We start from the raw sequence: 21,480 nt of genomic DNA, 5'->3' as shown, positions 1-21,480 counted from the left end.
TTTTCATTCAGTCGTCGGATTGTTTGTGGTCATTTTATCTTCTTTTGGTAAAACTTGCTTTTTGTCATTTCTGTTTTTAGTGTTTTTATATCCGTTTTGTGTCTCAGTCTTTCTTTCTACTGTTTTGCAACCAATTTTCTTTTAACTTTTCAATTTTGTTTTTACTTTCATGGTCATTTTCTGGTTGTTTTCTTGTTTTTCGGGGATCATTTCTTCTCCATTGTTTTGTTTTCATTTTAACTTTCTATATTTGTGGTGATTGAGCCTCTTTATGGATTTTTTTTTGTTTGTTTTGTGAACATTATCTCGTCTTGTGAACGTCAATCAGCCTTTTCTGTAATTCCGTCCTTTGTTCTGTTGCTTCGTGTTCTGAAGTATTGTTTGTCTTTTTTTTGTATTTCCATTATTCTGTCTGTTTTATCACATTTAGGTGGTTTTACGACTTCTTTCTCATCATGTGATCCTTCTTTTCTGACTTTCTTGGTTATTTTCTGTCATTTTATTGAAGTTTTCTACTTTCTACTGATTGTTTTTTGCCTTTTATGTTATTTTTTTTGTCTTTTTGTTCATTTAATTTATTTTTTTCTAGTATTTATGACAATTAGGCCAACTTCGGATTATTTTCTATTTCGGGTAGAAGTTGTTTTGTGTGTATATATTCTATTTTTCCCTCATGAATCAACCTTTTCCTACTTCTTTCCTCTTTAACTGTATTTGTTGTGAAGGAGTCGTTCTTTTCTGGGTTTTTTCTTGTTTTCTCTTTATTCTGTCTGTTGAATAACATCTCGGTTATTTTACTGCCTCGTTGTGGCTGTGTGATCATTTCTGCTCATTGTTGGCAGGATATTTAGTTAATAGATTTTTGTTGTTGCTGTTGTTGATGACCTGAGTTGATATGTAGAGGTCAAAGGTCACAAGAAGAGGGAGACGAGCAAACGAGAAACAAACCAGACCAGGACGACGACGCGACTCGATTCAGGAAAACCCCGGTGGGGTCATCTTTTGTTTTCATCATAAACATCTCTACCTGGGTCGTCATGGCAACAACTGGACGGTGGCGTTGAAAACAAATTGCATTAAATTGGTTGTATTAGGGCCTCGTCTTATTCTCCTCCAGAGTCACGGGAACCAGCTCAGAATGACCACAGGACGCCCTCTACTGGACTAATGTTTTATTGCACAGGTTTAAAAAAAAAAAACCACAACATTTAAATGAATGAAACTGCACATTTTCTAAGATTTATAAGTTAAATCAAAAACTCTATTTACATCCATTATTCATGAGTAAAGCAAAATAAAACTATTTACAAAAAATTAAAGTAAAACAAAACGTTTTGGATGTTTGTGCCACTTTGGAACATCCCAGAAGTTTAAACTACAAATATTCTCGTTTTACATCATAAATATGAAACTGGAAGCACTTTTATGAGTATGTGTTAATTCATCTATGAATCTTTCTGTTGATGAAAAAAAAATCCTTTTTTTAAACTTTCTTTAGCTGAAGGTTTAATTTCTGTGACACGTTGGTCATTCAGGAATATTTTGGACATTTTGTGGACGTTTGCTTTTGGTTTTGTTGACATTTGGTCTCTGATGACTGTTCTGGAGCGTTACAGTCACTTTCAGTCTCCGTTGAGATTTTTCATTCAATATTGTTGGACTATTGAAGGTGTTTCCAATTATTTCTGTAGTTTGTGTCTTTTTGAGATGATTTTGTGTCTCGTCGCTCCATAAAACCTCCATTTTCTTGACCTTCATCTTCTTCTTCTCCCTCGTTGTGGCCGCTGCACATGTCTGTCGCGCTGAGTGGAACGCGACGTGGTGAAGCTGAGGCCTACGAGGCTTCGATGATCGTCAGTTTACGCTTACGGGACGAAACCAAGTCGTGAAACGGATCCTTGGTGACGCTCGCTCTGCAGGAGGCCAGAGACTCTTCAGACTCAGAGGTGAGGGAACACACACACACACACACACACACACACAGGTAGATGTCTCTGTTCCCTCATCTGCCACATGTTCCCTTGACTTCCTCTCATGTTTCTTCGTCTTCCCCTCACGTTCCCTCATCTTTCCTCATCTTCCCCACATGTTCCCTCATCTTCCCATCATGTTCCCTCATCCTCCCATGTGTTCCCTCGTCTTCCCCACATGTTCCCTCGTCTCCCACATGTTCCCTCGTCTTCCCCACATGTTCCCTCGTCTCCCACATGTTCCCTCGTCTTCCCCACATGTTCCCTCGTCTCCCACATGTTCCCTCGTCTTCCCCACATGTTCCCTCGTCTTCCCCACATGTTCACTTGTCTCCCACATGCTCCCTCATCTTCCCCACATGTTCCCTCATCTTCCCATCGTGTTCTCTCATCTTCCCCTCATGTTCCCTCGTCTTCCCCACATGTTCCCTCATGTTCCCTGATGTTCCCTGGTCACCTGATGGCGTCCATCCACTCGTCCCGCTCCTCCTCGCTGGCGGCGCTAAGTTGATATGACTGATGTTTCCCCGGAACGACTCCGCGTTTGTTCTGCGTCTTACAGGCCTTGATCTTCTGCCCTCTGCAGTTATACAACTCCAGACAGTACTGACACACACACACACACACACACACACACACACACACGTGTCACTGTGTGTTCACTGGCCTTGTGGAAATTCATGATTGTCACTTGTGAGGAGCTTCTTTAAAAAACCAGTGAAAGTAAAAAAGTACACATACCTGAGAGATCTACCACAGTAGAGTATCAAAGTAAAAGTACTTAATTACTCTCGTGGTCTGGAACGGCGACACTCACCGGTTTGCTAGACTTTTGCAGCTTCCTGACGTTCAGGTTCTCCAGAGGAATGATCCCGATGGGGTCTTTGTCCTGGTGGGAACAAACCAGGTAGGACTGGTCAACACTCTGGCCTCCAGCAGCATATATATATGTGTGTGTGTGTGTGTGTGTGTGTGTGTGTGTGTGTGTGTGTGTGTGTGTGTGTGTGTGTGTGTGTGTGTGTGTGTGTGTGTGTGTGTGTGTGCGTGCGTGCGTGCGTGCGTGCGTGCGTGCGTGCGTGCGTGCGTGCGTGCGTGCGTGCGTGCGTGCGTGCGTGCGTGTGTGTTTATATTGTATACATCTTTGAATTGGTTCAGTTATGTGCTTTTAAATAACCATAAATATTTGGTTTGGTTTCTTCATATCAATATAATATATATAATATCAACTGGTCCTACAATTTGAAATGTGTTGTTTTTTTTTTTAAACGATTCGTTCGTAAAAATCGCAAAAATAATTGACCGATTAATCAATTATTTAAAAAAAATTATCATTAGTTGCAGCCCTAATTTTGTCTCTTTTTTTTAGTAATTCAAGTTATCCTGACTTTGTCAACAGTTTTACCTGATTTATCCGTTATTAATCACAGAAAAACAACCAACAGCACCGATTAGTGCCCCAACGGGAAAACTACGTTTACAGTGAATGTCGTTTCCATGGAAACAAACATTAATGGCTCCTGATGTGAAGCCAACACGCATTTAGAAGACTCCCTGTTGAAAATCAGCTCAAATTATTATTACAAAATGTGGATCGTTACAATGGAGCTTCACTGTCCGGTGTTTCAGTTCAACTGGTGCCCCTGTTAACTGGTGACTTCTACCACCAGTCGTAAGCAGCAGCCAAAGTTAAATAAGACAGACGATAAGATACTTTAATGGAAATGCGGTTAAAGGTCATTTGCAAGGATTTTGGTCAGGTTTTTAACATCTGCCGTGAAAATGGGACACTCGAGGAAGCTGGTCACTAGTTAACAAGGATACCAGTTAATCCAAAACACTGTCGGTACTCTCGGGCCAGAGATCTCCTGATTCCAATAGTGGGTCGTTGAATCCTCTGGTTACCACCAGACAAAGAAACATCTCCAGATCATCACTGCTCTACAGGTTGAGTCCTGAGCGTCTCTCTGGTTGTGTTCAGTCCCTTGTACCATGTAGTGTCCTGGCACGAGGTACTGTCCTGGTACCAGGTAGTGCCCTGGCACCAGGTGCTGTCCCTGCACCAGGTAGTGTCCCGGCACTAGGTAGTGTCCTGGTACCAGGTAGTGTCCTGGCACCAGGTAGTGTCCTGGTACCAAGCAGTGTCCTGGCACCAGGTAGTGTCCTGGTACCAAGTAGTGTCCTGGCACCAGGTAGTGTCCTGGCACCAGGTAATGTCCTGGCACCAGGTAGTATGGTACCAGGTAGTATGGTACCAGGTAGTGTTCTGGCACCAGGTAGTGTCATGGCACCAGGTAGTATGGTACCAGGTAGTGTTCTGGCACCAGGTAGTGTTCTGGCACCAGGTAGTGTCATGGCACCAGGTAGTGTCCTGGTACCAGGTAGTATCATGGCACCAGGTAGTGTCCTGGCACCAGGTACCAACACATAGTAGGAAAGTCGAGTCGGTTCGAGAAGGTACTGGTGGAAATACGCCACATCTTAAATAGCGTCGGTGCAAACGTACGATCCGCTCGCCTGGCCAACTCACCGTGGTGTATTGGAAGTAGTAGAGGCAGCTGTCCGTCAGGATGAACCACCTCCTCTTCCAGGTCTTGACCCGCCCACCTTCAGGGAGCCACAGAGACACCGTGAAAAACCCCGGAACCAACCGGCCCGATGGCGGTTCTACTTTGGCGGTTCTGCTTTAGTTCGTCTCCTCACCCATCTTCAGCAGCCAGCCCTCTCGCTCCGGGTTAAAGAACGTCAGCGTCAGATCGTTGCCGTCGTCCTCTGGGATTTTGAAAGGCTCGCTGCGGATGCTGGCATACAGTTTCTGAAGAGAGGGCAAAGGGACGTAGACGGGTTTTACTCTTCTTTTAATGACAGTCGGTAAGATTTAAATTGTTTAGATCTAGATTTTTTAGATTTAGATTTTTTTCTAGAAGTGTACAACTCTGTTGGGAACGGTGCGATTAACTTGATGACCAAACAAAACGACGGCCATACAAAGTGATTTGAAAAATGTCGGAAATGTGAGAAACTCCGATGGGTTTTGTGAAATAATGCGCCACGATCGGAGTCAAGGATTTTTGTGAGCAGATGGAAAACAACAATGGAGGATTCAGAGCGTTTGTTAAATTGAATGGCTCTTGTCCAACAACATCAACAGTTTTCTACCATTTACTAGACCATCGTCTGCATGCAGGTGTATTCCTTCATACACATACTGAGTGTTTTTTTTTCATCAAATAAAATTGGTCTGCAACCTCAAAGTTTGTTAATGATTTCAAATGAAGAAAAAAAGAAGAAACATATAAAATATAAAAAAATTTATAGCAATTTATTAGTTTTTTTATGAGGTTGCATTCGTGAAGTGTCAAAGCTCCAATTGACTTTATTATGGTTTTCTGTTTTTTTCACATGGATTTCTCTCCTTTTAGCCCCTTTACGTTTCAGGATATAAAAAAGAAAAGCGAAGTGCTCGGACCGTCAGCAGGTCGTCGGGCAGGTCGTGGCCGTGGTTGATGCCTCGGTTCATGGAGACAAAGTGCCGCAGGCCGGGCTTGTCTCTGACGTTGGGGTTGTGCAGGCTGGTGTTGAGCATGATGACGGAGAAAGACAGGATGTAGCAGGTGTCTGTCGCGGAAAACCACAAGCTGCTTTCATTTCAGTCCAACGTTGTCATTTCTGCTGCCTCAGCTCCAAAAGCAAAGTGAAAAAGAGTCTGCAAAACTATTAGCGATGCACTGATAAAACCTTTTTTTTAACACAGACTTTTAGCTACTTTCTTGTACCCAGTACTGATACGAGTACTTATTAATTGTCATGAAGTGTAATTTATACTCCAAACGCAAACCATACATGAAGACCGCGTCACCATGAACCTCTTCCACCAGTCTCCAGTAGCATAGCGCAGAGCGTAGCCTCTATTATCTACGCTCTGCGCTATGCTACTGGAGACTGGAGACTGAGGGACTGAGTTGCTGGAAACAAGAATATCTGTCACTTAAATTATGTTTAGCACGTAGCATGTTGCATCGCTGTTGTGGGAGCCCCAAAACTCTTTAGCATGTCGTGTCGCTGGTGTGTGAGACTGAAACTCTTTAGCATGTAGCATCACTGGTATGTGAACCCAAAAACTATTTAGCATGTCACACGTAGCATCGCTGGTGTGTGAATCTCAAAACTCTTTGGCATGTGGCATCGCTTCTATGTGAGCCCCATAACTCTTTAGCATGTAGCATCACTGGTGTGTGAGACTGAAACTCTTTAGCATGTAGTAACGCTGGTATGTGAGCCCAAAAACTCTTTAGCACATAGCATCGCTGGTGGGAATCTCAAAACTCTTTAGCATGTAGCATGTTGCATCGCTGGTAATGTGACCCTAAAACTCTTCAGCATGTAGCACGTAGCATTGCTGGTTTGTGAACCCCAAAACTATTTAGCATGTAGCATCACTCGATGTGAGCCCAAAAACTCTTTAGCATGTAGCATGTAGCAGCTTGGTGTGAGCCCAAAAATTCTTTATTATGTAGCATCGCTGGTGTGTGAGACTGAAACTCTTTTGCATTTAGTATTTAGCATGTATCACGGCTCATAGTAGTAGTTAAATGGCTGAGCGACGTTAGGCAAGTTGCTGGTGAGGAAGCTGTTGGTGATGAAGTTGCTGGTGTACGAACTATCTTTCTCCTCTTGGTATTTTGTACAAACCCAATTCTTCTTACTTTTGTCATTAATATTAAAGAATCTACGAACGGCGTCCTCTGGTGTGTATTTGTAGGCGATGTTGCCGATGACATCACATAATACTTTGTTGTATCGGGAAACGCATGCGAGTACGAGTACTCGGTTCAGTGTCAGTGACAATGTGAGTCGGTTTCACAGTAGAATAATCGACTCCTGATAGCAGATCTTTCATTTCCTCTGGCTGGCGTGAGACGTGGGTACCTGTGGACTGGAAGACGCCGGGGTTACAGTCGCAGTAGCGAGCGGCGAACGCCTCCATCATCCTGTCAATCTTCTGAGCCTCTCCCGGGAGACGGAAGCTCCACAGGAACTGCCTGCGGGGCGGCGGAGATGTTTAAAAAAAAAAAAAAAATCAAACATGGCGAGATAAAAAACCTGCCGCAGCGCCAATCACAAACCTCAGAGCCTGAACCAGATTGAGGTCGGAGAACTCGTGAAGACCCACGAACGCCTTGAGGACCTCCAGATGCTTTTCCTCCCTGCGGAGCAGACGACCACATCCAACCGTCACAAGCTGAAAGACTCAAACGCTCCCGTTTGGGATAAGTCTTTGCAAATCCGCTAGTTTTTCCTGCCCAAGCTGGTCGATACAATCGACTTTAAGGTCGGTGCTTAAAGCGACGGTGCCTGATGGGTTCCGGTGATACCAGCTTTGGGCACCGGGTGGCAGTAAGGAGTTGCTTGCAGCTTCCTGTTACTTATCGAATTTATCCTAACATGAATCCTGAAACATTTTCACTCCCGAGTGTTTGTTTGTTTGTTTGATCACTGACAATGCACAATAATTGAACGATCATTTTCAAATCTGGCACATTTACACTTTGTGTACATCAAAGTGTAAATGTGCCAAATTGTAGCAGAACAAGCAGTACAATGTATAAAGGAATACAAAAACACAACATAAAAACTACAAATTACATTTATGTAAAATAAGTACAGGACTGATTTACTCTAAGATTTTTCTTTTTAAAAGCTGTTCCAAAATGTAGGAAAAAAGTCTTTTTTTGTCATTGTACCTCATTGTACCACCTTGTGGTGAAAAGTGGTATTACATGTTGAGGCCAGCTGTTAGGTATTTCATGAGTTTCAGGTTGTTTTTGAACTAATTTCATTAAGCACAAAAACAATCGTCGGCTCAGACCCCAAAAAAGAACATTTTAAATGAGTTTGATTGAATGTTTGAATTCCTCTCAGAATATTTTATTTCCATATTTCATGTTTAAATCGATTCAGGATTCATCAAATCAAGGATTCTGTTGTTGTCTTGTTTTAAATCTTGCACTCAATTATTCGTCCACCTCCCCCCTCGATTAGATCCTACAGTCGGAGTCATCAACAGATTTGACTGTTAAAAACACGTGAATACACTTTACTTAAAGGGTTCATAACTTTAAGCAGCGTCTGCTAGTGTTGAATACTTTGGTACATCGGGTTTGTCTCGTATTCAAATCAGACTTTAAGTCAAATTCATGCAGAAAAACGAGTGAATTTCTAAAGATTTCCACACGTTTCTGCCATTTTTTGTGATAATCCCGTCGTGGCTGTGTGGAAACGACCTTTCTCCCAGGAAGTTCCCGATGGCGGACTTATTCAGTCCTTCCTCTTTGTACAGGAAGTCGGCCACCGGCTGGGCTCGCCACTCCAGCAGCTCGTTTTCCACCAAGTACTGGATTCCCTGCAACAGAGAGTCGTTTGCATCAAGGCAGCTGGAAAACACTGCCTACTTCACTTTTTACTATTTTGATTCAATAATCCAATGTGTTGCGTGTTTCCAGTGAGAAGAACAGTGAGAAGAACAGTGAGAAGAACACTTTTCTGTTACAATAACGTTTTTGAAAATGATGTATTTGGCACGTTGGGCCACTAGTTGGTGCTGTTGTTAACCGCAAACCGGACAAAACTGACTCAGTTATTTTGATGTCAAAGTAAAGGCAAGCTCTGACTTTTCACATGAAAACTTGTAAATCATCTGTTGAAACAGCAACGTTTGAAAACGATGTACGTTTCCATGGAAACACAGGAGACAATGAAAACAATGTCGTTTTTATGCTGGGCCACTAGTTGGTGCTGTTGTTAGTTTTAGTAATGAAACCACACACACACACACACACGCACACACACACACACACACACACACGCAGCGGAAAACAATGAGCTCTAAACATGAACACTGAGAGAACAAGTTCTAGTGGACAGACCACTGGGTTGGATTGTTATTACGGTGACTGTCAAAATAAAACCAAGTTGGATTGTTATTACAGTGACTGTCAAAATATAACCACCATGTTGGATTGTTATTATGGTGACTGTCAAACTAAAACCACCAAGTTGGATTGTTTTTATGGTGACTGTTAAACTAAAACCACCAAGTTGGATTGCTATTACAGTGACTGTCAAAATAAAAGTACCAAGTCTATGAGACTATAAACTGAGAGCCTTGACATCACGGAGGAAACTTTGTTCTGATTGGCTCTACTGAGCATGTGCAGGGGAACTAGTTACTACCAGGACCACGAGCAATGTTTTTTTTAAAAAGTAGCCATTTTCCCCGTTTCCACGGAGACTGAAAAGTTTCACCTTGGGAGCCATTTCCCAAAAGTTGCCTTTTTTCAGTGTCTCCGCATGGAAACGTACCCCGAAAACGCCACGAGGGTTTTGTGTTTTCATTTGAAACCGGCCTTTAGCTTTGTTAGCCCGTCAGTTGCAGGGAGGAAGATGCTCTATACTCAACCAGCCAATCAGAAATCAAACCCTATATAGTGTCATCAGGGGTTTAGCCAATGACAATCAAGGTATGCTCCTCCCACAATCAGGCAACTCTACTCTGGCACATGACACCACGAGAGGAAGTACTTCCTCCTCTTCCCATAGATGGACGTGTGTGGGCGGAGCCAGTCCAGCTCACACGGACACAGCAGATTGTGAATGCAGCTCCTGTGAACCAATATTCTAATGGAGGAGAATCAATTACTTCAGTGAGTACCGATTACTGGCCAGGTACTTCAAACCACACTGAGGAAGGTCCAGTCAGTAGTCAGGTCAGTGGGGTGAAATGAATATTGCATGTTGTGAGTGTTTGGCCTCGCCGGGCGCTCGCAGCAGATCTTAGAGTGCCGCTTCAAATTAATTCCACTCAGCGGTTCTTTCGGAGCCCCTGATTGGCTGCTGGAGCGCGTGGCGGTCGGCAGTCGAGGGGAGCGACACGGCGCTGGAACGACGGAGGCCTGGCAGGGAAGCATGTCTTTGCCCCACTTCAGGGAACAGGATGTGGCTTTTCTCGCTTCTGCCACACACACACACACACACACACACACACACACACACACACACACACACACACACACACACACACACACACACACACACACAGCTCTGCTTTTGTCCCAGTCCCGACCTTCAGGTCTGATTCAGCGACTCTACCTTCACAGTGACTCTGAGGGCAAGTAACGCAAAGACACGTCACCATGGTTACGCTGTCGTCTCTTGTCCTTCATCTCTCGTCCTTCGTCTCTCATGCCCACGATTGTTCGTGCCACCGATACGCTGTGAAGTGGTGGAATGTGAAAAACTCGTCGTTCAGTGACGAGACTGTGTCACGTTGGAGTCAGAAAAATGTTTGAATGACTGAATGAAGTAATAACAAGCCAACTTGGTAGTTTTATTTTGACAGTCACCATAATAACAATCCAACTTGGTAGTTTTATTTTGATGGTCATCATAATAAAAATCCAACTTGGTAGTTTTATTTTGACAGTCACTGTAATAACAATCTAATTGGTGGTTTTATTTTGACAGTCACCGTAATAACAATCCAACTTGGTAGTTTTATTTTGACAGTCATCATAATAACAATCCAACTTGGTAGTTTTACTTTGACAGTCACCGTAATAACAATCCAACTTGGTAGTTTTACTTTGACAGTCATCGTAATAACAATCCAACTTGGTAGTTTTACTTTGACAGTCATCGTAATAACAATCCAACTTGGTGGTCTGTCCACTAGAATGTTCATGTTTAGAGCCTGTTGTTCTCTGCTGCATGTGTTTGTGGTTCTATTACAAAAACAAACAACAGCACCCACTAGTGGCCCAATGTGAAAAATAAACAATTTCCAGTGTTTTTGCCATTTCCGTAGAAACTGACATCTTTTTCAACACCAAACTCCTGAAACTGAAAATGTTCTCGTCGCCTCGGTTTGAGATAAAACTATGTGAAAGTGGATTAGATGTTGTGCAGACGATACACAAGTTTTCATATAAGAGGTCAGAACTCCACTTAACTTTGATTTCACAATAAAAGTATTTGTTTTGTCCAGTTTGCTGTTAAAGCAGCTTTAATCACTGTTAGAGGACACACTTTTTTTGTCTGAATATTCAGAATTAAAAGCTTCAAATAGAATATTAAAGGGGTCATATTATGTAAAATCCACTTCCTAAAAGTTCTCCAGTAGTACTACTCGTCTCCACACCTGGAACGACGCCCCAGAAGTGTAGAAAGTGTGTCCTCTCTCTCCTTGGCTTGTTCCAGATTTTAAAAAGTGTGTTGCTCCAACAAGCCAATCAGAAGTCAAACCCTATATAGTGTCATCGGGGGTTCAGCCAATCACAATCAAGGTAGGCTCCTCCCACTTTGACCCCTCCCACAATCAGGCAGCTCTGCTGATAGCTCTACGTGCTAATAAACAAAAGAAGACTCAAATTAAAGGAGCTGCTGGGATAGTAATGTGTCCCGCCTCTTAAAGAGGCAGACACACAGAATAAGAACCTGAAACCTTCTTTAGAACTTATCGAGCTTCAGCATCAACTTCCTCCTTCTGAACTGTATTTATTTTAATGTCGAACAAAGAGTCCCGTCTTCTTTCTACATTGCAGTTGACATAATTCTGCCGGCCACTAGTGGGCCTCGTATATCTAAACCCCACACAGCGATGAAAACCGAGCCCGGCCTTCGTTTGTGGGGACGCAAACTCACGGTTTTTGGATCCATGTTGAATTTCTTTTTCCCTCGTAGAAATCTTCTGCTCCTGAAAGCGGTTTTGCTGCGACGACAGAGAGGTTTCCATTAGCGTGCGATCGTGTCGCCGATTGGACTGGCTCATATATCATACTTGGACCTGTGGGCGAGTGTGGTCTGGGTTTATTTTTGAGTTGGCGGCTTTACTGAGAACCTGTGGTCGACGCGACGACAACAAACACCACTCGGTGCAGAGGTGGACGTAGCAGGAAGTCCAAATATGGAGTGAAACGGACACAAAGTGAATTTTAACTCCCTACCAGAGGAGTGTCTGCTATTCTTAAGAAATGGGTTTTCTTTGACCTGTTGAGCTTTTTACTGGCGGAATCGGATCGGAGCGTCTCGTTAGCCGGTTTTAGCCGCCGGGCTTCAGGTTTGTGTCTGAAGAGTTTGAGGTGATTCCCAGAAGAAACTCACTTCTGCTCCTTGACTTTAGGGTCCGTGTCGGGTTGGATCTCCAGCCTCAGCTTCTGTCGTACAGAAATGACAAAGGTCTTGACCCTGAGCGACTCGGAGCTCCAGTGGATCAACTGAAGGCTGGAGGAGGAGGAAGAACCAAGGGAAGGTGTTTTTACCTGAATGTCGTCCAGCAGCTCCAACCCGTGAGTCTGAGCAGTGACGCTCTGTCTCGTCTCTGCTAGAGCTGCTGGGAGGAGGAGGAAGAGGAGGAGGAGGAGGATTGGGAAGAGGAGGAGGAAGAGGAGGAGGAGGAGAAGGAGGAGGATTGGGAAGAGGAGGAGGAGGAGAAGGAGGAGGATTGGGAAGAGGAGGAGGAAGAAGAGGAGGAGGAGGAGGAGGATTGGGAAGAGGAGGGGGAGGATCAGGAAGAGGAGGAGGAGGAAGTGGAGGAGGAGGAGGAGGAAGTGGAGGAGGAGGAGGAGGATCAGGAAGAGGAGAGGGAGGATCAGGAAGAGGAGGAGGAGGAAGAGGAGGAGGAGGAGGAGGAGGAGGATCAGGAAGAGGAGAGGGAGGATCAGGAAGAGGAGGAAGAGGAGGAGGAGGAGGAGGATCAGGAAGAGGAGGGGGAGGATCAGGAAGAGGAGGAGGAGGAAGGGGAGGAGGATCAGGAAGAGGAGGAGGGGGATTAGGAAGTGGAGGAGGATTAGGAAGAGGAGGATTAGTAAATGGAGGAGGGAGGATCAGGAAGAGGAGGATTAGTAAGTAGAGGATTAGGAAGAGGAGGAAAAGAAAGATTAGGAGGAAGAGGCAGAAGATGAGGAGGAGTAGGATTAAGAGAAGGAAGAGGATTAGTAAGAGGAGGAGGATTAAGAGAAGGAAGAGGAGGAGGATTAAGAGGAGGAGAAAGATTAAGAGGAGGTGCAACCTTGTGACAGTCTCGGTCCAGCTTCCACTCAGACATTCTCATTCAATGAGGGTAAATTTAGACTCTTTCTCTTCCTCTTTTTGAGAAAGATTTACAGTAAAAAACCAACCAATCAGCTTCCTGCTGAGGTTTTCTGCCAAAGAATCGACATGCAGCACAATAAGTTCACCGTCTCTGTCGCTGAAACACATTCTTGTGTAAGACGGAATAAAAGAAATGATTACTTAGCATCATTTTGACAATAATTCTGGATAAAAAAGATATAATAATAAATCCAAAATAATAAATCATTATATCAAAATAGACAGTTTTAAAACAGAAATAAGTGTGAAACAAGAATAAATGTGATTCGAGGATAATTACCAACAGAAGGAGGTGAAACAGACTAGTTAGTGACATCTCCTGGTTAATCCTCTGACGCTGCCCGACTAAACCCCGGGCCGTTTCGGGTTGCAGTGCCGATTTTCACCACAGGGTGGTGTATCGAGTCACACTGGACCGTTGACACAGTTTACGTAACACAGAGGATGCAAATTCTAAACTTGAACTAAAAACTAACTTTATCTTTAGGACTTTGAACTGGAAATCTAAAAATGTCATATGAGAAGGTATTTTTCATTCTTTGTTGAATTTCCGACTCGGATAACGTAATAAATCATTGAAATCGCCCAAAAGTGAGACGAGTGAAATATTCGCAAGAGTTTAAAGTGATTCCTCACATCCTCACAGACCTGAAGCACATTAACCACCCCCTCCTGCTCGGATCCTCACAAAGTTAACAAAAAAAAAGCTCAGACTTTGAGAATCTCCTGGCAGCTCGATCGTTTGTTGTCGGGTTTCTATTTATTTATTTTATTTTCTTAAAGCAGTTGAAAGTGGAAGCGTCGTACCTTTTCCCCAGAGGAAGCTGTCTTTTCTGCGGAGGGCCATGCTGTGCAGCTCCGAGCGACTGACGACCGTACAGGAAACCAGCCGAGTGTCAAGAGACTGAGAAGAAAAAAAAACAAAAAACAAGAAGCAAGCCATTCCGAGTTGTGCAGCTTATAACAAAACCCCCGGGTGACGAGCGGCAGAGACACGGCGAACGACGTCAGTCGTGTTTCACCAACGGAAAACACTTGTGAGAAAAAGAGGCTGTGAAGTGATGAAACTCTCAAACTCTGGTGCATCAGCCTTGATTGCTCATCGTTAGAAAATAACATCTGACTAATCATAGTCATCTTTTCATTTATTTGTAGTTACTTCTGCCATTAAAATGACGGTTTGTCATTCATTTTGTAATGATTTTGGGGAAAAACAAGGAAAGAACCTAGAACAAATAGAAAGGTTAAAAAAAAGAATTACAATGTAGTAAGGGAACGCTGCATTTAAGTAAAAGTGCTCCAGTTATGGAGGATGCAAAAGATTGTAAAACACACAGTCGACAAAAGTGATTTAAAAAATTGTTTTTTTACAGAATATACAAACAAATGATAGAGGAGAATCTAAACGCCAATTCATACTCCAAGAATTCCATCATTTCTATCGGCCAGATATTTGGTTGGGCTGTGTCAACCGTCCGGGCTGTGTATTCCAGCTCTCTATTGACTGTATCAGTCATATTATAATCACGTCTGATCCTGACTTGCTGCTGTGTGAGCGCCGCGGCTCGTTAACATACCAGAGGGCGGAGTTACGGGATGCCCCTGAACGCATCACTCAGCTCCTGCACTTAAAACATGGCGGCTCGGACACAGACTTTCTCTTTTATTACTGAAACAGTTCAGAGAAATGTGTTTCTGAGAAAAAGCCAGAAACAAGCCGTGTCGTCGAAACGTTAAAACGCCAGCTTCACAGATGTGTGGCGTGCTGTGAGGGGGCGTGGCCCGTGAGTCTGACTGCTTCTTCTCGGAGTGTGAAGTTAAGTTCAGTCCAACAGGAACATTTTGCTTCAACTTCAAGTAGAAAAGTTCAACACAGAGATAGAAAATCAAGAAGAAGAAAAAAAAAAAAAAAACAGGTTCTTTATAAACTTTCAAAACGGCGTGTTTTCATGACGCCAGCCGCTCACTTCCTGTTTACCTTTCCATTTAGTCGATGATTGAATTGCCTGTGTCCAATTTTGAAGGCCGCGGTCGTTCGAGCGGCAATAAACACTTACCGGCACTTGGCTGCAGTTCCTCATTCATCTCTCATGTGTGGAGATAAAATATCCATCAGAACCTTATTGTGGCGAGATATGAAAGGGTTACTTACTGCGTGTGTGTGTGTGTGTGTGTGTGTGTGTGTGTGTGTGTGTGTGTGTGTGTGTGTGTGTGTGTGTGTGTGTGTGTGTGTGTGTGTGTGTCAAGGTTTTCCTCTTTGGCACCTCAACTGTAAGCAGCTTTCACTTTCATAAGGTTTGTCGTATTGGGAGACGCCGCGGTGCAGGAAGTGGACAACAGTGTCTCACAAAAAACCATGTCTCTACGTTTCATTTTATTTTGGAAATATGCTCACAAAACAGAAAGTACTGGGTCGATAAACACCGAGTTTTACCGTGTTTCTCGCCTGGAGTCACTATTACAACAACACTTTGTGACAGTGGACGTCCCGGAGGGCAGCGGTCCAGCGTGATACTCTACCCGTTGAGTCGATAGCGCTAGCGGTCGGCAGCTAAACGCTAAGGCTTTATTTATTTCAACTCGTTTCAATACAACTTTATTTTCAAATACAACGCAATCATTTCTCGGTGCTTTTGACAGAGGGAAAACCTGACGAATTTTGAAATACATCAAAGCTCTGGTTTTGCGGTGCGCCCCCTCGTGGACGATTCTGGCTTGAACGAAGAGCCCAAACGAAAAGTCACAAGTTTTAACTGAGGCCCGACGCCGATTTCTCGGTGACGACTTCTTAAGCATCTGCTTTCCTCAAGGAAATATTGACGGAAGACGTTTGACTGAATCCGTCTGCTGCTGCAGTCTAATGAATAATCCCCCCCCCCCCCTCCCCCAACCCCCCCTGACCCCTGTGCACATGTGGAGTCATCTCAGAGGCCTAATAGTCCTTCATATGTATAATCGTTGAGGTGCCTTCCTTCCCACTTTGTGCCATTTAGAGTCTCTCCGCCGGCGCAAACCGCCTCGCTGAGTGTTTCAACAGCAGCAGCTATTGACCCCCCCACCCCCCCTTTGGCCCGCCTGCCCCCCCCCCAAAGACACGGAGGCTCTCATCGCGTCAAACTTTGATGTGCAGGCAGCTGTTTTTAGCCTCTCGCTAAGGTCCGTGTGTTTCACTCTGTTGCCGTGGCAGCCCGGCGACCGTGATGCTAATGCTGTCTCGTCAGACTAGAAGGCTCCGGCTCTGAGGAACGAGGATCTATTTGAGGCGTCGGAGGAACACGGGGCGGCGGAGGAGGCACGTCCCCCCCCCCCTCCCCCCCCCCTCTGGTGCCACGCAGGCAAGAAGAGAATTCTTACGTGAAGCGCCGATTCCTTCAGAGGGTGGAACACGGAAAACGATGTTGTGTTCACGTCGGGCCGGGTTTGTTTTTGTAATGAAGACACACACACACACACACACACACACACACACACACACACACACACACACACACGCGCGCAGCATATGAACACTATTAAGTACACAGACATAATAGTGGATGGGCGTAAAATAGTTTGTTAATGCTAATTGGAATTGCCTGGGGATTTGAGTGGAGGAGCCTGTCAGCCCAAGCCCAGGGCACAGAAACCCTCACCTTACAGATATTAACCCCGTCATGGCAGAAGTTGAGCAACAGTTGCACATAAGTAGAGTCGATTGTGAAGCTCCTCCCACCGGCAGCTGATGATCCATCTATTTTCAGGACATACGTTGATTGACCTCTCAGCCACGATTGTCATATATATATATATATATATATATATATATATATATATATGGATATCCATGTACTTTCAAGACATTATTTTTCCTTTACTGTTGGTTTGTTGGTTTGTTTTTATTTTTATTAGGTCGGTACATAAGAAGAAACCATTACTTTATACCAGTGTTTGGTGAACTTAGTCTGTCGTTAGGTTCAGTTAGAACATTCAGCTCAGTCAAGTAGTTTTTAACATATTTGGCCAGCAGAACCTTGAGGCTCAGCGGCTCTCAGCCGTTACAACCAGGAAGTCAAAGACTTTTTACTTCAAGTAAAGCAAATTGAACCTTATTTTTAAGCATCTGATCATTGAAATCCAGTATTTTTTTTCCTTTAAAAAACTAAAAATTGCACGTAAAAGTCAGCCGCTTCTCTTAAACACAATAAAACGTCAGCTGATTTTGGTAAAATACAAGTTTTCTCATTTTCTATACGTTCTTGGTCTGTTGGTTCTTTTTTTTTTTCAGCCTCCTCGTGTCTATTTGTGGTTCTGTTTGTGTTTACGTAATCGAGGAGTGAAACCTGTTTTTAGTCTCGATGCTCATGTTCTGTCGACGGTACGAAAACCAAAGGAAAATGAAACACTGCGGAGCAGAAACAATGAATTATTTTCTGACTGGAAAGTTTTTCATTCTTACACAACGGCCGCGATTCTTCTGAGAAGAGAAAAGTTTTTAAAGGTCGCGTTGCCGTTTCCATTCAGCGCCCAAGGTCGGATTGAAAACACCTCCGTCCGCCGTTGTGGTGACTCACCGTCTTTTATTCTTCTACTCCCTGAAAACGGGCAAAACCGAGGCCGAGCTTCACAAAGCTGTGGGGGGGGAAAAGAAATTATAAATGAGAGAACCTCTTTATACTCTTCATCTTCTGCTCTCTATTGAGGCCACAAGAGCCGATTTAATGAAACGGCCAAACGGCTTTGATGAGTTTCGGCTTTGATGAGTTTCGGCGTGGAGCCGCTGGAGGAGTGACTTTTATTCTGTTGACTGGTCCTGAAACTGACGCTGCTGTTTGGATGTAAATGCTTTCCTGCTGACATTTCAAGGGGAAAAACAAAAAAAAAGGCGAAGGGGGAAAAGGAGAAACAATAAAACAAAACAAAATGTAGTCGAGATCAAAGCAAACCCATTAATATAAAGTACATCGATAAGCTGATGACGACGCGTCGTTCACTTCTGACCGCCGAGTTTTAAAGAGACAAACTGAAGCCGTGAATCGATTTTGATCTTCTTTACATTTTCTATTTGTTGGTCAGTCATTTTGTATATTCCTGCACAAGAAGAAGATGTGTAATTTATGAAGTATATTGTGACGCCATAATGAGTGAGACTGAATGTGATTGGTCCAGGGTTCTCCAGGTTCTACGTTCTGCTGAATCTTATCAGATCAATCAAAGCTGTTTTTCCTCCAGAGCATCGAGCTCAGATTACGTTGCGTCTCGCCTGCCTTCTCTCGAGGACACTCCGCCAGATTCACACGTCAAATAACAGCTGCTGCTGCTGCTGCTGTTGTTGTTGTTGTTGTTTTCACTGGCTGAAGGTGTTTTGGCTGCAGCTCAGTTCCGCCTCTCAAGAGCAAGGAACAAAAGAAACTGACAGATGGAGAGAGAAGAGGTGAAATATACCACTTATGTTTATTGTTGTGTTTGTTTTCACATGAAAACACAAAACCTCCGAACTGTTTGTTTGTACGTTTACATGGCAACAGTATCACTGAAACTTATTTTGACAAGGTGTCGACTCTGTCTCTATGGAAACGGGGCAAAATGCTCCGTGTAGACGGCGGAAACGCTGCTACTGCACATGTGCACCGCCGCCGTAATGGCTAGTTCTGCCGCACATGCTCAGTAGAGACAATCAGAACAAAGTTTTGACTTTTATTTTGACAGCCACCGTAATAACAATCCAACTTGGTAGCTTTATTTTGTCAGTCACCATAATAACAATCTAATTTGGTAGCTTTATTTTGACAGTCACCATAATAACAATCCAACTTGGTAGCTTTATTTTGACAGTCACCGTAATAACAATCCAACTTGGTAGTTTTATTTTGACAGTCACCATAATAACAATCCAACTTGGTAGTTTTATTGTGACAGTCACCGTAATAACAGTCCAACTTGGTAATTTTATTTTGACAGTCACCATAATAACAATCCAACTTGGTAGTTTTATTTCTATTTTATTTAGTCACCGTAATAACGCCCTGATGTTGTTTATGTGACGTAATGTATCTGAATGTAGTTGTTAGAAAGGCGGGACATTCCTGATATTCCTGGAAAATCTTTTCGACCAACAAATCTTCCAAGAATATCAAGAATCATGTGAATTGGTGAAGTTTGTAAGTGAGCGTGTGGATTAGTTGTGACGAGTGTTCATGTGTTCTACAGCGTCGCAGCATTCGCTCCCCGCAGCCTCCTCCTCTCTGATCAACTCCATGGAATCTCTCTTAATGCTGAGCGATCTGGACCTTGTGAACTGTTCAGTAGCTGTCGGTAGAATAACTGGGATGTTGAGCACTAGCTGCAACACGGCAGAGCGGTAATGCTGACGGTGCGTAATGGGTGGTGATGATCCACCACCGTTTCCTGCTCTTACTGATAAAAGGTGGCGACGGTCTGTGACGGCGTGACGCCTCCACCCTCAATCATGGAGTTCAGGTCAAAATACTGATCCCTGGTCAGGAACTTCATCCACCATATTGATAATTTTTTAATTAACTCAGCATCAGCAAATGGTTTCTTAGCTTTGGCAAGGTTAGCACCCACTAGTGGTTAGTCATGAAAACGACATCATTTTTGAGTGATTGTGCCATTCCCATGGAAATGAACATCGTTCTCTCCTTAAAACATGTTTTTTTCTTATTAAAGCAAGGCAGTTCTAAAAAATTGAGCATCAGCGTCAGAACATCTGTTCACATCTGCTTTGCTGTTAATTCCTCCATTAATTCTTTTCCATTTCCATTTCTTTCTTCTTTTTTTTTGCTTCACACTTAAAAACCCTTATCTTGGTCGGTACAGAAGAACTGGAAACCTCGCTGGAAAATCATGAAGCGAGGAGATAAGAAAATAATCATTTATAAATGAGACTGATTAAACAGTCCAACTTTCAAACGGCCATGTTTTCTCTGGAAGGAGGTTGTTTACTGCCGCGATGTCTCGGCGGAGCGGCGGCTCTTTGAACATTCTGCGGTGTGTTTACAGCGCTCGGCGTCGGTTTTTGAGGGGGAATCGCCTCCGGGGAAAGACGATGCTGATTCTCTTTGATTCCAGCTGACGGGATCCTGACGTGTTTCTTTCCTGCTGTCGTGAAGGGCTCACATTATGTAAAATTAACTTCCGAAAGGTTCTCCAGCAGTAATAATCATCTCCACACCTGGACCGACGCCCCAGAAGTGTAGAAAGTGTGTCCTCTCTCTCCCTGGCTTGTTCCAGGTTTTAAAAAGTGTGTTGCTCCAACCAGCCAATCAGAAATCAAACCCTATATAGTGTCATCAGGGGGTTTAGCCAATCACAGTCAAGGTAGGCTCCTCCCCTTTGACTCCTCCTACAATCAGGCAGCTCTGCTCTGGCACATGGCACCACGAGAGGAAGTACTTCCTCCTCTTCCCATAGATGGGCGTGTGTGGCCGGAGCCAGTCCAGCTCACACAGACACAGCAGATTCTGAATGTAGCTCCTAGGATCCAATATTCTAATGGAGGAGAATCAAGGAGGAGCTGGAAACTTTGAATACGAGGTTCCTGGAGCGACCAGGAGGAGGAGGTGAAGGAGGAGGAGGAGGTTAAGATGGTGGAGGAGGTGAAGATGGTGGAGGAGGTGGAGGAGGTGAAGGAGGAGGAGGAGGAGGTGAAGATGGTGGAGGAGGTGAAGAAGGAGGAGGTGAAGATGGTGGAGGAGGCAAAGAAGGAGGAGGAGGTGAAGTGGTGGAGGAGGTGAAGAAGGAGGAGCAGGTGAAGAAGGAGGAGGAGATGAAGTGGTGGAGGAGGTGAAGAAGGAGGAGGAGGTGAAGAAGGAGGGGGAGGTGAAGAGGTGGAGGAGGTGAAGAAGGTGGAGGAGGTGAAGAGGTGGAGGAGGTGAAGAAGGAGGAGGAGGTGAAGTGGTGGAGGAGGTGAAGAAGGAGGAGGAGGTGAAGAAGGAGGAGGAGGTGAAGTGGTGGAGGAGGTGAAGAAGGAGGAGGAGGTGAAGAAGGAGGAGGAGGTTATCTGCAACCAAGACGCTCTGGCGGATTTGCGTTTTCACTAGAAACCAGCCTTCATAAGCCCGTCAGTTGGAGGGAAGATGCTCTATCGACCAAATGCTTTGTTTGTAAGGACTCACTGAAAAGCAGCACAACATTCTAACATAACATTAAAAACAATAACAAAAGGGTACCTACGGTCTCCATCTTTAAACAGCAGTTTGTTTCCCAGTGAGCATCTTCTACTCGTGACTCCTGTTGACTGTTTTGCTTGAACTGCTCCTCGGATCGTTTGTTGTTTTTTTCTTCCTCATTTCTTGCTGCATTCGCCCACAAAACGTGAGTCAAAGTCTTCCGCTGTTCAACCATCTGGGAAATTGTTGCAGCGCCC

General features: G+C 44.1%; 1 protein-coding gene across 2 annotated transcripts; it reads right to left on the bottom strand.

Annotated features, from left to right (window-relative positions):
- Positions 1-1,157: 1,157 nt before the first annotated feature.
- cyth4a (cytohesin 4a) lies at positions 1,158-12,175 on the bottom strand. 2 transcript variants are annotated; one of them, XM_080510944.1, is made up of 11 exons: positions 12,126-12,175; positions 11,667-11,733; positions 8,252-8,370; positions 7,090-7,174; positions 6,897-7,005; positions 5,437-5,585; positions 4,671-4,782; positions 4,498-4,574; positions 2,788-2,859; positions 2,428-2,576; positions 1,158-1,913 (listed from the first exon to the last, which is right to left on the bottom strand). In XM_080510944.1, exons 2-11 carry the CDS (start codon positions 11,679-11,681, stop codon positions 1,835-1,837), a joined length of 966 nt encoding a protein of 321 aa, XP_080367070.1. In that variant the 5' UTR covers positions 11,682-11,733; positions 12,126-12,175; the 3' UTR covers positions 1,158-1,834. The 2 variants fall into 2 exon arrangements, with proteins under 2 accessions (XP_080367070.1, XP_080367069.1); XM_080510943.1 differs by having other exon boundaries at positions 6,897-7,009; positions 7,094-7,174.
- Positions 12,176-21,480: the final 9,305 nt, after the last annotated feature.

The sequence above is a fragment of the Blennius ocellaris genome, assembly GCF_963422515.1.
Source record: "Blennius ocellaris genome assembly, chromosome: 16".
Taxonomy (NCBI): Eukaryota; Metazoa; Chordata; class Actinopteri; order Blenniiformes; family Blenniidae; genus Blennius; species Blennius ocellaris.
The sequence above is the reverse complement of the archived record's forward strand: the minus strand, read 5'-3'. Positions and strand labels throughout refer to the sequence as shown.

Coding starts and splice junctions, on each gene's coding strand:
- cyth4a (XM_080510944.1), bottom strand. Junction 4,783..5,436: donor TGCCCGACGACCTGCTGACG/GTCCGAGCACTT, acceptor CCCTCTCTTCAG/AAACTGTATGCCAGCATCCG. Junction 1,914..2,427: donor GAGTGGATGGACGCCATCAG/GTGACCAGGGAA, acceptor GGCCTCCTGCAG/AGCGAGCGTCACCAAGGATC.